Below are 15,198 nucleotides of genomic sequence, written 5' to 3'. Positions count from 1 at the left end.
AATGGACAACTTTGTGTAAAAAAAATGCGTTTTCATTTTTTTTCCACAGTTTCCAAAAACTTCGGGAAAAAAATGAACCATTCAAAAGACTAATTATGCCTCATAGATTATACGTTGGGGTGTTAGCTTTCTAAAATGGGGTCACTTTGTGGGCGTTTCCGTTGTCCTGGTGCTCCAGGGCCTTCAAAATTGTAATAGGTGGTTGAGAAATGATATGTGTAATTTATGCTCCTAGAATGCCTGGAGCTGCTACTTCAATGTTGGGCCTCTGTATGTGGCCAGGCTGTGTAAAAGTCTCACACATTTGGTATCGCCACACTCAGGAGGAGTAGCAGAATGTATTTTGGGGTGTCATTTTTGCTATGTACATGCTATGTGTTGGAAATATCTTATGAATGGACAACTTTGTGTAAAAAAAATGCGTTTTCATTTTTTTTCCACAGTTTCCAAAAACTTCGGGAAAAAAATGAACCATTCAAAAGACTAATTATGCCTCATAGATTATAAGTTGGGGTGTTAGCTTTCCAAAATGGGGTCATTTTGTGGGCGTTTCCATTGTCCTGGTGCTCCAGGGCCTTCAAAAGTGTGATAGGTTGTCATCAAATGAGATGTGTAATTTATGCTCGTAAAATGCCTGACGGTGCAAGTTGGATTTTAGACCTCTGTATGTGGCCAGGCTGTGTAAAAGTCTCACACATGTGGTATCACTATACTCAGGAGGAGTAGCAGAATGTATTTTGGGGTGTTATTGCAAGTATGCATGTGCTGTGTGAGAGAAATAACTTGTTATTATGACAATTTTGTGCAAAAAAAAAAAAAAAAAAAAAATTTCCAAGAATTGTGGGAAAAAATTACAACTTCAAAAAGCTCCCCATGCCTCTTGCTAAATACCTTGGAATGTCTGCTTTCCAAAAAGGGGTAATTTGGGGGGTATTTGTACTTTCCTGGCTTGTTAGGGCCTCAAGAAATGAGATAGGCCTTCAGTACATCAGGTGTGATCAGATGTGATCATTTTTCAATGATTTGCACCATAGCTTGTAGACTCTATAACTTTCACAGAGACCAAATAATATACACTAATTTGGGTTATTTTTACTAAAGATATGTAGCAGTATACATTTTGGCCCAAATTTATGAAGAAAAATTACTTATTTGCAAAATTTTACAATAAAAACTAAAAAAAAAGTGTTTTTTTTTCAAAAATTTCTCTCTTTTTTCGCTTATATTGCAAAAAAATAAAAAAAACAGCAGTGATTAAATACCACCAAAAGAAAGCTATGTTTGTGAGAAAAAAATGATAAAAATTGGTTTGGGTACAGTGTAGCATGACTGAGTAATTGTCATTCAAAGTGTGAGAGCGCTGAAAGCTAAAATTTGGTCTGGGAAGGAAGGGTGTATAAAAGCCCTGTATTGAAGTGGTTAAACAGAAGCCGCCGGCCGCCGCTCGTTCTTCAGTTCTCGGCGGTTCAGCGGGGGGAGCAGGAGGAGCCATGTTACCGGGCCCGGCCACGGCAGGACGTCAGTGAGTGACAGAAGTGACAGACTCTGACCATCTCCTGTGCCCGCAGCCTCTGCTCTGACCATCTCCTGTGCCCACAGCCTCTGCTCTGACCATCTCCTGTGCCCACAGCCTCTGCTCTGACCATCTCCTGTGCCCACAGCCTTTGCTCTGACCATCTCCTGTGCCCGCAGCCTCTGACCATCTCCTGTGCCCGCAGCCTCTAACCATCTCCTGCCCAGTGCCTGCAGCCTCTGACCATCTCCTGTGCCCGCAGCCTCTGACCATCTCCTGTGCCCACAGCCTCTGACCATCTCCTGTGCCCACAGCCTCTGACCATCTCCTGTGCCCACAGCCTCTGACCATCTCCTGCCCAGTGCCCACAGCCTCTGACCATGCCCTGCCCACAGCCTCTGACCATCTCCTGCCCGCAGCCTCTGACCATCTCCTGTCCACAGCCTCTGACCATCTCCTGTCCGCAGCCTCTGACCATCTCCTGCCCGCAGCCTCTGACCATCTCCTGCCCGCAGCCTCTGACCATCTCCTGCCCGCAGCCTCTGACCATTTCCTACATCATGTCTGCAGTCTCTGAGGGGGGGAAAGGAGTCAAGAGTGGGAGCGCCGCCGGGATCATGGGGTCACGGGAGAAGTCAGACGTGTGTGGACTGTGGAGAGGAGACCATAGAAAAACCAGAACCACCAAGCTGGAGCCATCTGACTGAGCCCTGTACGATGCACCTGAGAGGTCAGTGACAGCACCACCAGGCCAGTCTGGGGGGGTTGCTGATATAAGGGGGAGTGAATACAATAATGTAAGGGGCACTGATATAAAGGTTTCCCCCTAAATTAGTAACTCCCCTTACCTTAGTGTATTCACTCTGCGGAAGGTGGTCTCTGGTCACCAGAGTGCCCACCACATCAGAGTTCCTGGCATTCCCCTTTACATCAAAGTCTGCAGGATTGCCCCTTACAGTGCAAAGGGGAACTCAATCTGCAGACCCTGATGTAATTGGGAACTCTGATGTAAAGGGAACACAGTGGACTCTGATATAAGGTGGTCTCTGGTCACCAGAGCCTCCCCTTACATCAGAGTTCCCCCTTAGATCATGATCTGCAGCGTTCCCCTTTACATAAGAGTTCCCTTTCACTGTAAGGGGGATCCCTGCAGACTCTGATGTAAGGAGGGAACCTAGTGCTAGCTGGGTTATAGTAACCTGACCTTCATGTCAATGGAGAAATATGTTTTTTTACTTTTGTTTAGCTTAAACAGATTGCTAATAGCACTAGCTATATGTTTATATTTCAAATATGTATCCTTGCACTGTTTAGCACTGAAAATAGTAACTTTAGGTACTTTTTTGCAGCGCCAGTAAAAAATGCAGATCTGCCAGTAATTTTCATGATTTTTGCCAGTAAAAAAGTGGTGCAGTTTGTAAATTTTGTCATCCTGCCAGTAAATTTCACTTCAGGGGGTTGGCAACACTGCCACAGATTGAGGTCAGCAGAGGCTGCCTTTGGTCTCTGTTTCAACCCCACATGTATGCAAAAGGGGACTCAAATGTAACGGGGGACTCCGAAGGGGACCCTGATGTAAGATAGCAAGTAATTTTGCTGCAAGTTTGAAAATGACTTGCTAAGCTATTGCTAGACTTGCCAGGCTTCACAAGTTTGTTACAAGCTTGCAGCAAGTCTGCATTGCATGACCCCAGATTAACTTTCTTTGCAAACATTGTGCAAGTCTGCTGCAAATTTCTGGTTCAGTTATGTCGTGTAATAGTTATCCCACCACAGGGGGTCACTGTGGCTGAATTTTCATCATTGCTCCTGTCAGAAACCATGAAATCAGACCGAGACAGAAGTACAGTTAAATCACAATTGTTTAACAATAAAAGTAAGTGGAACAAATGTAGCCAAAACATAGCCAGAGTTTAGGAACTGGAACGGATAGTCAGACAAGCCAAATGTCAGGGAGCTGGAAAAGAGCGTGGTAAAACAGCAAGCAGGATCTGGAGCCAGAAGGGATGTCAGCCAAGCAAGTCTTTTAACAGGAATGCAGGAGAGCGTCTCTGTGATATTGACTGACTAAGTTGAAGGCAGAGATCCTCTGGGCTAGACGGCTTAAGTAGGCAGGACTGACAAGCAGGATATCATCAACAGCTGAGTATCCGTGGAGAGATAGGAGTTGGCAATTAGCCGACAGCTGAGCGGCCAGCTCAGAGAAGGAAGGGCTGAGCCCAGCCCTGACAGTACCCCCTTCTCAACAACCTCCCCCTCGGAGGACCACCAGGCTTGAGGGGAAAACGTCTATGGAAATCTCAGAGAAGGACAAGGGCTTGTACGTCCAAGGATGAGATCCAAGAGTGTTCCTCCGGACCCTACCCTTTCCAATGCACCAGGTACTGTACTCGCCCACGGAACGTACGGGAGTCAACAATGGACTGTACTTCATATTCCTCATGGTTCTCAACCTGTACAGGGTGAGGATGTGGCACTGAGGTGGTAAAGCTGGTTGCAGACCAAAGGTTTTAATAAGGAGACATGAAATACATTCAAAATACGCATATTAGAAGGAAGGTCTAATGAGTAAGCCACTGGATTAATCCTGCAAAGAATACGGTAAGGCCCAAAAAAACGAGGTGCGAACTTCAGTGAGTCGGAGGTTGCGAGATGACAGCTAGACCATGTCCCCAGCCTGGTAGGAAGGCGCAGGCAGGCGTCTGCGGTCAGCATGGAGTCTGTACCTATTATTAGCATATCGCAAAGCCTCCTGGACTTGTGCCCAAGTAGAACGAAGACCACGGAGATGCTCCTCTAATGCAGGAATACTCTGCGGAACAAACAAGTCAGGCAACATGGAAGGTTGGAAACCATAACTTGCCATAAACGGGTATAATCGGGAAGCAGAATTCAAGGCACTGTTGTGAGCAAACTCTGCCCATGGTAAAAGGTCTGACCAGTTGTTATGATGGTCAGAAATATAGCAATGTAGGGATTGCGCCAAGGACTGATTGGCTCGTTCTGTGGCCCCATTAGACTGCGGGTGATACACAGAGGAGAGCGCAAGCTGAACTCCCAAGTGTGCACAAAAGGCTCACCAGAACCGGGACACAAACTGACTACCCCTGTCCGAGACAATAACCTTGGGTAGTAGCTTTCAGTTTCTTTTTTAATAAATCTGCTAAAATGTCAACAATTCTGTGTTCTTCTGTCAATATGGGGTGCTGTGTATATATTAATGAGGAAAAAAAATAACTTAAATGATTTTAGCAAATGGCTGCAATATAACAAAGAGTGAAACATTTAAGGGGGTCTGAATACTTTCCATCCCCACTGTATTTCACCTGCCTAAGATCCATAAGGATCTTCAGAACCCTCCAGGATGCCCAATAATAAGTTGCATTGAATCGGTTACCTTCCGAATAGGGAAGTATATTGAATAAATCCTGCAACCTCTCGTATGTACAGTGCATTGAAAAAGTATTCATACCCCTGACATTTTCCACTTTTTGTCATGTTAAAACCACAAACGTAAATGTATTATTTTGGGATTTTATGTGATAGACCAACACAAAGTGGCACATATTTGTGAAGTGGAAGGAAAATGATAAATGGTTTTCAATTTTTTTTACAAATAAATATCTGAAAAGTGTAGCGTGCATTTGTTTTTATCCCCCTTTACTCTGATACCCCTAACTAAAATCTAGTGGAACCAATTGCCTTCAGAAGTCACCTAATTAGTAAAGAGAGTCCACCTGTGTGCAATTTAATCTCAGTATAAATACAGCTGTTCTGTGAAGCCCTCAGAGGTTTGTTAGAGAATCTTAGCGAACAAACAGCATTATGAAGGCCAAGGAACACACCAGACAGGCCAGGGATAAAGTTTTGGAGAAGTTTAAAGTAGGGTTAGGTTATAAGAAAAATATTCCAAGCTTTGAACATCTCACGGAGCACTGTTCAATCCATCATCAGAAAATGGAAAGAGTATGGCACAACTGCAAACCTACCAAGACATGGCCGTCCACCTAAACTGACAGGCCGGGCAAGGAGATCATTAATCAGAGAAGCAGCCAAGAGGCCCATGGTAACTCTGGAGGAGCTGCAGAGATCCACAGATCAGGTGGGAAAATCTGTCCACAGGACAACTATTAGTCGTGCTATCCACAAATCTGGCCTTTATGGAAGAGTGGCAAGAAGAAAGCCATTGTTGAAAGAAAGCCATAAGAAGTCCCGTTTGAAAATTCAGAGAAAGTGACCTATCGCAACCTTGATATAGCAATGGCATGCTTCCATCCAGTCCCTAATGGGACTTTACATGAAACATGTCATTGTGGGTATGGATAATATGTATGAATGAATTAAATAAATTTTAATTTGATTTGTTGTCATTAACCCCTGAGGGTGGTCCGTGATTTTTAAAGCATAAATAAAATAAAATATAGTACAGACATCATCATAAAACAATAGAACAATTTAAAACGGGTTACTCTGTAAGTAATTCTCAGTAAGCGGTTGTCCCTGATATTTTCACTGCATTAGAAGGTTATATATATTAATAGTTACTTTTATTTGATTTTTCAGTAAATACGTGCATCTTACCCCTGATGACTGGCAGGAAGCCAAGAATTGTGTCAGGTTTTAAACTAAGGGAGGGTGCCTAGCTAAGCTTGTTTTAATTATAAATTTCAATAACACTATTCTCCCTTGTCTGTATCTGTGTCATGTGATTTTATGTATTTTTGATTTGTAAATTTATTAATTTATGTATTTCTTTGTAAGAATTGTATTAATCATGTCCATTGATTTGTTTGCATTCAATTTATTATTATAAATATATTAATCTTTTATGATTATATCTGTACTATATTTTATTTATGCTTTAAAAATCATGGACCACCCTTGGGGGTTAATGACATCAAATCAAATTAAAATTAATTTAATTCATTCATACATATTATCCATACCCACAATGACATGTTTCATGTAAATTCCCCATTTCTATTCTCTAATTCTTTACAAAGTCCCATTTGAAGTTTGCGAGAAGCCATGGTTGGGACACACAAACATGTGGAAGAAGGTGCTCTGGTCAGAAGAGACCAAAATTGAACTTTTTGACCTAAAAGCAAAATGCGATGTGTGGTGGAAACCTAACACTGCACTTCACCCTGAACACACCATTCCCACCGTGAAACATGGTGGTGGCAGCATCATGTTGTGGGGATGCTTTTCTTCAGCAGGGAGAGGGAAGCTGGTCAGAGTTGATTGGAAGATGGATGGAGCCAAACACAGGGCAATCTTAGTATAAAACCTGTTAGAGTCTGCAAAAGATTTGAGACTGGGGTGGAGGTTCACCTTCCAACAGGACAACGACCCTAAACATACAGCCAGAGCTACAATGGAATAGTTTAGATCAAAGCATATTTATGTGTTAGAATGGCCCAGTCAAAGTCCACACCTGAATCCAATTGAGAATCTGTGGCAAGACTTGAAAACTGCTGTTCACAGACACTCTCCATCCAATCTGACAGAACTTGAGCTATTTTGCAAAGAAGAATGGACAAAAATGTCTCTCTCTAGATGTGCAAAGCTGGTAGAGACATCCCCAAAAAGACTTGCAACTTTTTTTTTTTTTTAAAGGTTTTTATTTGCCAAATGCACATACATAGAATGACACATTGCACGTAAGGCACATTTCTGAATGCAGCCGTCAAAGTACAATTATCCTTCAAGAGTAGTTCAGAATAAGCATCCTATGATAAAAGATATAACAGTACAGATAGCATCTTTTTTAAACTATAAATTACCAATTACATTCCATAATTGTAATGTAAATTATCATCAGTCTAAGACATGGTAAAAAAACAAAAACAAAAAGTATATATAAAAAGTTTAGAGAACAGAACCATAGAGGTAGATACCTCTCAAACCAATTGTACTGTGTGCCGTCATCTCCCCAGTCCCCCAGAACATGCTCTCCCAATGTCATCCTACCTGATATATTACTCAACTACGGTATATAGAAAGTTCCATTTTAGATGTCACATGGCATAGTTTCCTTTGGGTTTATCCACCTTCCCCATACTTTATTGAATTTTTTCTTACTACCTCTTGCTTCATAGGTCATTTTATACAGTGTAATATTTGCATTAACCAAACCTTTCCAAGCTCCCAAGGTAAGATGATCCCTCTTTATCCAATTTAGAACAATCAGCTTCCTGACATAATAAAACAATAGTCTCAAAAACAGTCTAGCATTGATGCTCATTACTTCGTCTTCTATTACCCCCAGGAGACCCAGCAGTGGACTACATATGTTCGGGAGATCGAATGTTTCTGCAACAAACTGGGTTACTTGTGACCATAAGGGTCGTATTCTATTACAGTCCCATACCATGTGCATAAAAGTACCGTCTGCCACCAGGCATTTATGACAAATAGGGTCAGTTCTTCTGTCCATCCTATATAGTCTGTATGGGGTGTAATACATTTGGTGTAGGTATCTTAGTTGTATCAGTTTGTCCCTCGCAGAGATGACCGTGGACATATAGGAGGTCAAAACCTCTTTCCAATGAGCCTCAGTCAACTCTGGGATAACATCTTTCCATCTGTCTCTCATTTTCTCCTCCCTCGGCTGTTTTTATTCCATGAGTGCCGCATAGTAAGTGGATATGTGTTTTGTGTGGTCGGTTCTGCGAGCAGTGTTTCCATTTTTGTGTTTTCTAAAAGTACCAACCCCATTCCAAATTGTGCATGCACCGCATGCCTCAGCCTATTATAGTGGAAGGCCCATGAATCGGGGACACCCAATTCCCTCTTCAGCTGTGCAAACGTTTTAAGTTCACCGTTCTCAAATAATTGGTGCACATATCTAAGGCCAAATTTGGCCCATCTATGTCCATCCTCCAAATGAGAAAGGTCCTTCAGACAAGGGTTGAACCATAATGGGGTATTTGGTGACAGGTGTATAGGTCCGTCTTGTATTTGTTTTATAGAGATCTCGAGCACCCCTTTGGCTGATTTAAGCACAGTCATCCCATCCTCAGTAGGCACCATCCCTCTAAAAAAGAAATTCAAAAGTGCTTCATAGGAGGTTGCCACAGCTGCCTCCACTGCAGTGGCAGCGTTGTTCAGCTGTGGAAACATGCGCCAGTGGGCTTGAACCAGCTGAGATGCCAAGTAGTACAGGCGAAGATCGGGTATTGCCAGACCTCCCCTCCCTACCAGCAACTGCAAGATGGCCAGCGACACACGAGCTGCCTTGTCTCCCCACAAAAAGGAGATCAACAAAGAGTCAATGTATCGGAACATCTTTTTAGGAATATATAATGGGGCATTAGAAAGTATATATAAAAATTTCGGGAGAAAAATCATTTTAAACAGATTAGCTCTGCCTAATAATGTGAGCGGAAGGTCTTTCCATTTCTGAAGGCTCTGATTACAGGCCATAGATTCACTTCCGTGAACGAGTTCACAGGTAGTTGGATATGTATTCCTAAGTATTTAAAGTGGGTTGTTATCGTTAAAGGGCATTGAGTGGGAAGCACTAAGTTTGGCTGTGGATCTAGAGGAAACAGCGATGATTTAGACCAATCAATTCGAAAGCCAGAGAAGTTACCAAATTCCTGGATCAAGTTGAATGCATTAGATAATGATGGTTCCGGATCTCCTAAATATAGGAGTATATCATCCGCATATAATGATACGCGTTCCTCCAGATCCCCAACCAACAGCCCCTTGATGTCATCCTGACTCCTAAGTTTAGCCACAAGGGGTTCTATAGCTAGGGCAAAGAGGAGTGAGACAGGGGACATCCCTGTCTTGTCCCCCCTACCTATCTTGAATGTATTTGAGATGAGCCCATTCACTCTAACACATGCTCGGGGGTCATTGTAGAGCAACCTAACCCAGTTCACAAATCTTGGACCAAAACCCAATTTAATAAGTAGGGAGAACAGATATTTCCATTCGACAGAATCGAATGCCTGTTTAGTGTCGAGTGATGCCACCACTCTTTTACCTGTATTTGTATGGGAGATTTGTAAATTTACATAGAGCCTTCTAAGGTTCATTTGGGTACATCGGCCTGGAATAAACCCAGTTTGATCCGAGTTGATCAATTTAATGATTACCGACTGCAATCTACCAGCCAAAATTTTGGCCAATATTTTGACGCCGGTATTGATCAAGGAAATCGGTCTATATGATTCGCATTTGCTCAGGTCTTTACTAGGCTTTGGGATCACAACAATTTGAGCTTCACTCATGGATTCTGGTAATATACCTTCTTTTTCTGCAGACACAAAAACTTTTTGGAGACGCGTGACTAAGCTTTCTTTGTGTAGCTACCATTCCGCCGGGAAACCGTCGAGTCCAGGTGACTTACCCGGCTTAAAGGAGGATATGGCATCAGCTATCTCTTCCGAGGTGATGGATTGTTCCAAAGATGGAAGTCTCAGGTCCTCCAAATAGGAGGAAAGCTCCTGATCAGTACATCCGGACTGGGATTGGTATAGGGTGTCATAAAAGTCTACGAACACGTTTAGAATATCTCGTGAGTCCCTCACCAAGTCTCCCCCTGGTTGTCTAAGGTGCAGTACAGATGTAGGGGCATACAAAGGTCGCGCCAGAAAAGCTAATAAGCGGCCACTTTTGTCGCCAAATTCAAAAATGGATCTAGTTTGTTGTAGTTGCTTTTTCATAGTCTGATCAGTCAGAAGTAATTTAAACTGTCTCGTCAGGTCCTGCCAAGACTGATAAGTATCGGGTGAGGGGTTTTGTATATATTCTTGTTCAGCCGCAGCAGCATCCCGTTCCAGCCGTTTGATATCTGAGTTTAGGGTATTTGCAAAGTCTCTCGTCTATTTAGTAAATACCCACTCATGGTGGCTTTAAAAGCCTCCCATTGATTGTGTATCGAGGTCTCAGCACCATTCTCTCTCCAGTAATGACTAATAGCCGTCTTGCAGCCTCACGTATTCCTCCTGTAGCCACTGTGTTTTCAGGCACCATTGTCGTCTCCCATTGGGCACATTCAAATTTAATGTGACTTCCATTGGAGAATGGTCCGACAGCTCTAGGAAGGTACCTGACCCCGGATATCATTTGAAAACCATCTATGGAGGACAGCAACATATCTATTCTAGTCAGTGTCTTATGAGTTTCCGAGTGGCATGAATATGTCCTGACTCCTGGATTATTGCGATGCCACACATCAGTGAGAGAGTAGCTGTCCAACCAGGATGAAAGGGTGTGGCTCACGCCAGACGCACACCCATGCCTGTCAAGATCCCCATCTGACACCACATTAAAATCGCCCATCAACAGCAGTGGGCCCTGTGCTATCTTCACAGCTTCATTTAGAATGCTTTCTAATACTTGGAAGGAGAATGGCAGTGGAACATACACACATACCAGAGTTAAACATATATATTAAACATTTGACATACTAATATGGCATATCTACTATTGGGGTCTGATTTGACCTGTATAATTTGTGCCGCTGCTTTCTTAGTAACCAGAATGGCCACTCCCCGAGAATACGTTGAATATTCAGCATGTATGACCCTCATAATGTTAGCTTTCTTTAATGCTATAACCCTGGAACCTTGGAGAGGTGTCTCCTGTAACAGGATAATATGGGGTTTATACCTTCGTATAAAGTCAAAGACAAGGGATCTCTTTATCTTCAACTTCATACCACGGACATTCCATGACAGTATATTTATCTTACCCGCCATTGAAAGAGCAACGATACCAGAGCTCACCTCCCGGGGGAGCATCAGCCAACCAGTCCCTGGCCAGCCACTCCAGTCTGTGGGGACTAAAACAGAGAAACAGCAGCACACAGCACTAACCAACAAAGCATAACTTCCCTTCCCACCCTACACACAGCCCCAACATGCCGTGTGCCCAGATCCCATAACTGTAACAATAATAAACGACCTCAGGGGGTCATAGGTCGTGATCAACCTCTGGGGTTATAGGTCCTTAGCAGGGGGGGGGGACCCACCGCTTATCAACCAGCAGTGAGCCTTGCGGAGGTAAAAAAAATCAAAAACGTCCAGACCTTCCAACACCCCGCACCCTCCCACGTATTAGGAGAACAGTATCTGTATTCAGTACCAGCAAAACAAGAAAGGAGAGAAAAAAAAAAAAAAAAGGGATAAAAGGAGGAGAAAAAAAAGGAAACTTTCCCTTCCTCTTGATAAGAAGATCTTGAAAGGATATGTTCCTGGCGATACACAGTTCAGTAGTGCAATCCGAGAAGTAAAAAAAATTCCCAGAGATTTAATAGGAAGAAAAAATTCTCCTGCGTCCAAGAGACGCAGAAATGAACGTTAGCAAAATGAACGTTCAGACAACATGTAGAACCATGTAGGACAAATCACGGTGTAACTGTAGTATCAGAGCATAAGAACACAATCTTGAGCCTCATGGCTGATAAACAAAAGTAAATTGATGAGGTTTGCTGCAGAAGCATAGGTCAAAAGGATGTGTGTCTTCCTCTCAGCGTCTGGTTTCAGGGCTAGGGCGCCCCCTAGCATCCAGCCAGTGAGAGGCTGCAGTGGGAGAATTAAAGAAGGAAACTCTTCCCCTGTTGACCACTCTCAGCTTTGCTCGGTACAACATGCTATAAGCCAGCTGCAGATCCCTGAGCCTTTTCTTGACATACACAAAGCTGGCTCTTTGCTTCTGTGTAGCTGCAGAAAAGTCAGGGTATATTGAAATTCAATTTCCATTATATTGCAAATCTCCTATAGTGCGGGCTGCACGGAGGATATTTTCACGATCTCTAAAGTGTAGAATACGGGCTATCATTGGACGCGGGTGAGACCCAGGAGGGGGAGGTTTTGATGGGACCCTATGGGCCCTCTCTATGGCGAACAAACGTGAAAATGTATCATCCACCATACTGTCCTTAAAGTGGAGTTCCACCCAAAAGTGGAACTTCCACTCATTAGATTCCTCCCCCCCTCCGGTGACACAGTTGGCACCTTTCAGGGGGGAGGGGGGTACAGATACCTGTATATTACAGGTATCTGTACCCACTTCCGGCATAGATAGCCGCAGAATCTGCGGTTATTTACGCCACTTCCTGCTCCCTCCCCGCTGCCTGCTGGGAAACACACGGGTCCCAGAGGCAGCAGGGACCATCCGTATTGCGCTGCGTGACTCGCGCATGCGCAGTAGGGAACCGGGAGGTGAAGCCGCACGGCTTCACTTCCTGATTCCCTTACCGAAGATGGAGGCGGCAGCACCCGAGGACGGAGAGACGCTTCGGCCTCGGGTGCCGACATCGCGGGCGCCCTGGACAGGTAAGTGTCCATGTTTTAAAAGTCAGCAGCTGCAGTATTTGTAGCTGCTGACTTTTAAAAAAAATTTTTTCAGCGGCGCTCCGCTTTAAGCCACATTTCAAGGAAGTCTTCAGGTTGTTTGCCCTCTGCTTTCTCGCCAACCAGGCGAATATTGTTCCTCCTTTGGCAGTCTTCCATATCACTGAGCTTCTCTGTGTGAGCATTCACATCACAGTGGATAGTCTGCACTTTATGCTCCAGGGGGCGAATTACATCTTCCAGGTCACTAATTCTCTGTTCAGCTTCAGTAGCCCTTTCTCTAATGGTCTGTACATCATTCTTTAAAAATTACATCTCAGCCCTTATTCCATTAATGTGTTCAGTCAGTGTGGCCTGGCAGGTACATATAGCCTCCATAATCTGCTTCAGAGATGGCTCCCCCTCTCCTACCTCTGGCGTTATGTCCCCCAGTTCTTCCTGTGGTAGCCCCTCCAGGGAGAGTCCTCTTCTCAATCCCTTAGTTCTAGGAGGCAGCGGGCTTACCTTGCCAGAGTGAGGGGGGGCCGTTCCGTTCTGCTGTGTAGTGCTGGGGCTTCTTTCATCTGCCTCATGGCCGCCGCCATCTTGAGATCCCCAGGCATACTGAGAGAGGCGCTCCACCGAGGATTCCATGGGCGCTCGCCCGTATTTAATCATACCACCGCAGTCTGCCAGGTCCAGAGAGGGTACTGGAAGCTTTGGTGTGGAGAATCTGTGTCTCTCACACCAAGATGACTAAAGGATTCGTTGTCCTACACGGAGCTCCGGCTCAGTGCTGCTCACATGCCAGTTGCTGGCTCCACCCGGTAAGACTTGCAATTTTAATTGCAGCGGAAGGTGGTTCTACAAAGTATTGACTCAGGGGGGCTGAATACAAATGCACGCCACACTTTTCACATATTTGTAAAAAAAATGTGAAAACCATTTATCATTTTCCTTCCATTTCACAATTGTGTGCCACTTTGTTTTGGTCTATCACATAAAATCCCAATAAAATACATTTGTTTTTGGTTGTAACATGACAAAATGTGGAAAATGTCAAGGCGTATGAATACTTTTTCAAGGCACTGTAATACCCTTTCCTCTTTGAGGGACACCACCCACATTATTAACCTGTTAAAACAAGTCAGGTGGAATAGTGGATGCCTAATGGCCACGGCAGATGTTACATCGCTGAATACCATAATTTCGCATACACATGGCATGTAGACAAGAATATGTTTTTTGATCGCTCCTCCACCCCAAACTCGCTTATCCATGTCTTTATGGACCTTGCTTTGTGCACTGGTGTGCAGTCATGTTGGAACAGGAAGGGCCATCCCCAAACTGTTCCCACAAAGTTGGGAGCATAAAATTGTCCAAAATGTCTTGGTATGCTGACGCCTTAAGAGTTCCCTTCACTAAAACTAAGGGGCCAAGCCCAACCCCTGAAAAACAACTCCACACCATAACCCCCCCTCCACCAAATGATTTGGACCAGTGCACAAAGCAAGGTCCATAAAGACATGGATGAGTGAGTTTGAGATGGAGGAACATGATTGGCTTGCACAGAGTCCTGACCACAACCCGATAGAACACCTTTGGGATGAATTAGAGTAGAGATTGTGAGGCCAGGCCTTCTCGTCCAACATCAGTGCCTGACCTCACAAATGCACTTCTGAACATTTCCATAGACACACTTCTAAACCTTGTGGACAGCCTGGAAAGGTTGGGCCAACTCAGCATTGAACCTTACAGACTGACTGGGTTGCCATTAAAGTTCATGTGCGTGTAAAGAAAGCCATCAGTCTTACCTTGGCACAGCAGCAGAAGGAAGAGGAATAAAAACATCCATTGGGTGCCCATCGCAGCGGGGTAGTAAATACTGAGTGCTCACCAGTTTGCAGGAACCTCTATACGTTTCCCACACAGCTCCGTCCCCATCACACAGTCAGAGAATGAGTGAGTTAACAACCAGGGAAGTGCCCCCTCCCCCCCATTCTATAGAATTATAGGACAAACTGCACCCTATCCACTTCCTGACTGCAGACAATAGGGAGAGCCTAAGAACCGACCAGGCTGGGGGGGGGGGGGGGAGAAGGGAAATATTACACAGCCACAGATCCAAAACATGATAGGAGATTGGACCAGGCTTTCAGGACGCAATATATAGACACTCTTTGCAAATTGACGATTCGTGGCTCTTCCCATTGTGCCAGAATGCTATAATGTCATCAGCAGGTTAGGGATGACCAGATTGCAGCTGTCCATCTTTGGAGGAACTAAAAGTCCCAGCAAATGTGTATTACATCCAAATCCTAAATAAATTGCAGGGAGTTTTTTTTTTACTTTGGCGTGTGTTCAGTTTAAACGCCCTTGACAGGGTCAGGG

The 15,198-nt window shown here is 44.2% G+C and overlaps 1 protein-coding gene across 5 annotated transcripts in view; it reads right to left on the bottom strand.

Annotated features, from left to right (window-relative positions):
• The window catches only part of LOC141107557 (uncharacterized), a 122,919-nt gene extending 108,084 nt beyond the window's left edge, over positions 1 to 14,835 (bottom strand). For 2 of the 5 annotated variants that reach the window (XM_073598382.1, XM_073598384.1), the window contains exon 1: positions 14,622 to 14,831. In XM_073598382.1, coding sequence (XP_073454483.1) covers positions 14,622 to 14,673 — 52 coding nt within the window. In that variant the 5' untranslated portion in view covers positions 14,674 to 14,831. Of the gene's footprint in view, positions 1 to 14,621 lie in introns of all 5 variants that reach the window. The other 3 variants (XM_073598386.1, XM_073598381.1, XM_073598383.1) reach the window with 3 other exon arrangements.
• Positions 14,836 to 15,198: the final 363 nt, after the last annotated feature.

This window comes from Aquarana catesbeiana, linkage group LG09 (genome assembly GCF_042186555.1).
Source record: "Aquarana catesbeiana isolate 2022-GZ linkage group LG09, ASM4218655v1, whole genome shotgun sequence".
Lineage (NCBI taxonomy): Eukaryota > Metazoa > Chordata > Amphibia > Anura > Ranidae > Aquarana > Aquarana catesbeiana.
This window is presented reverse-complemented; position numbering and strand designations above follow the sequence as displayed.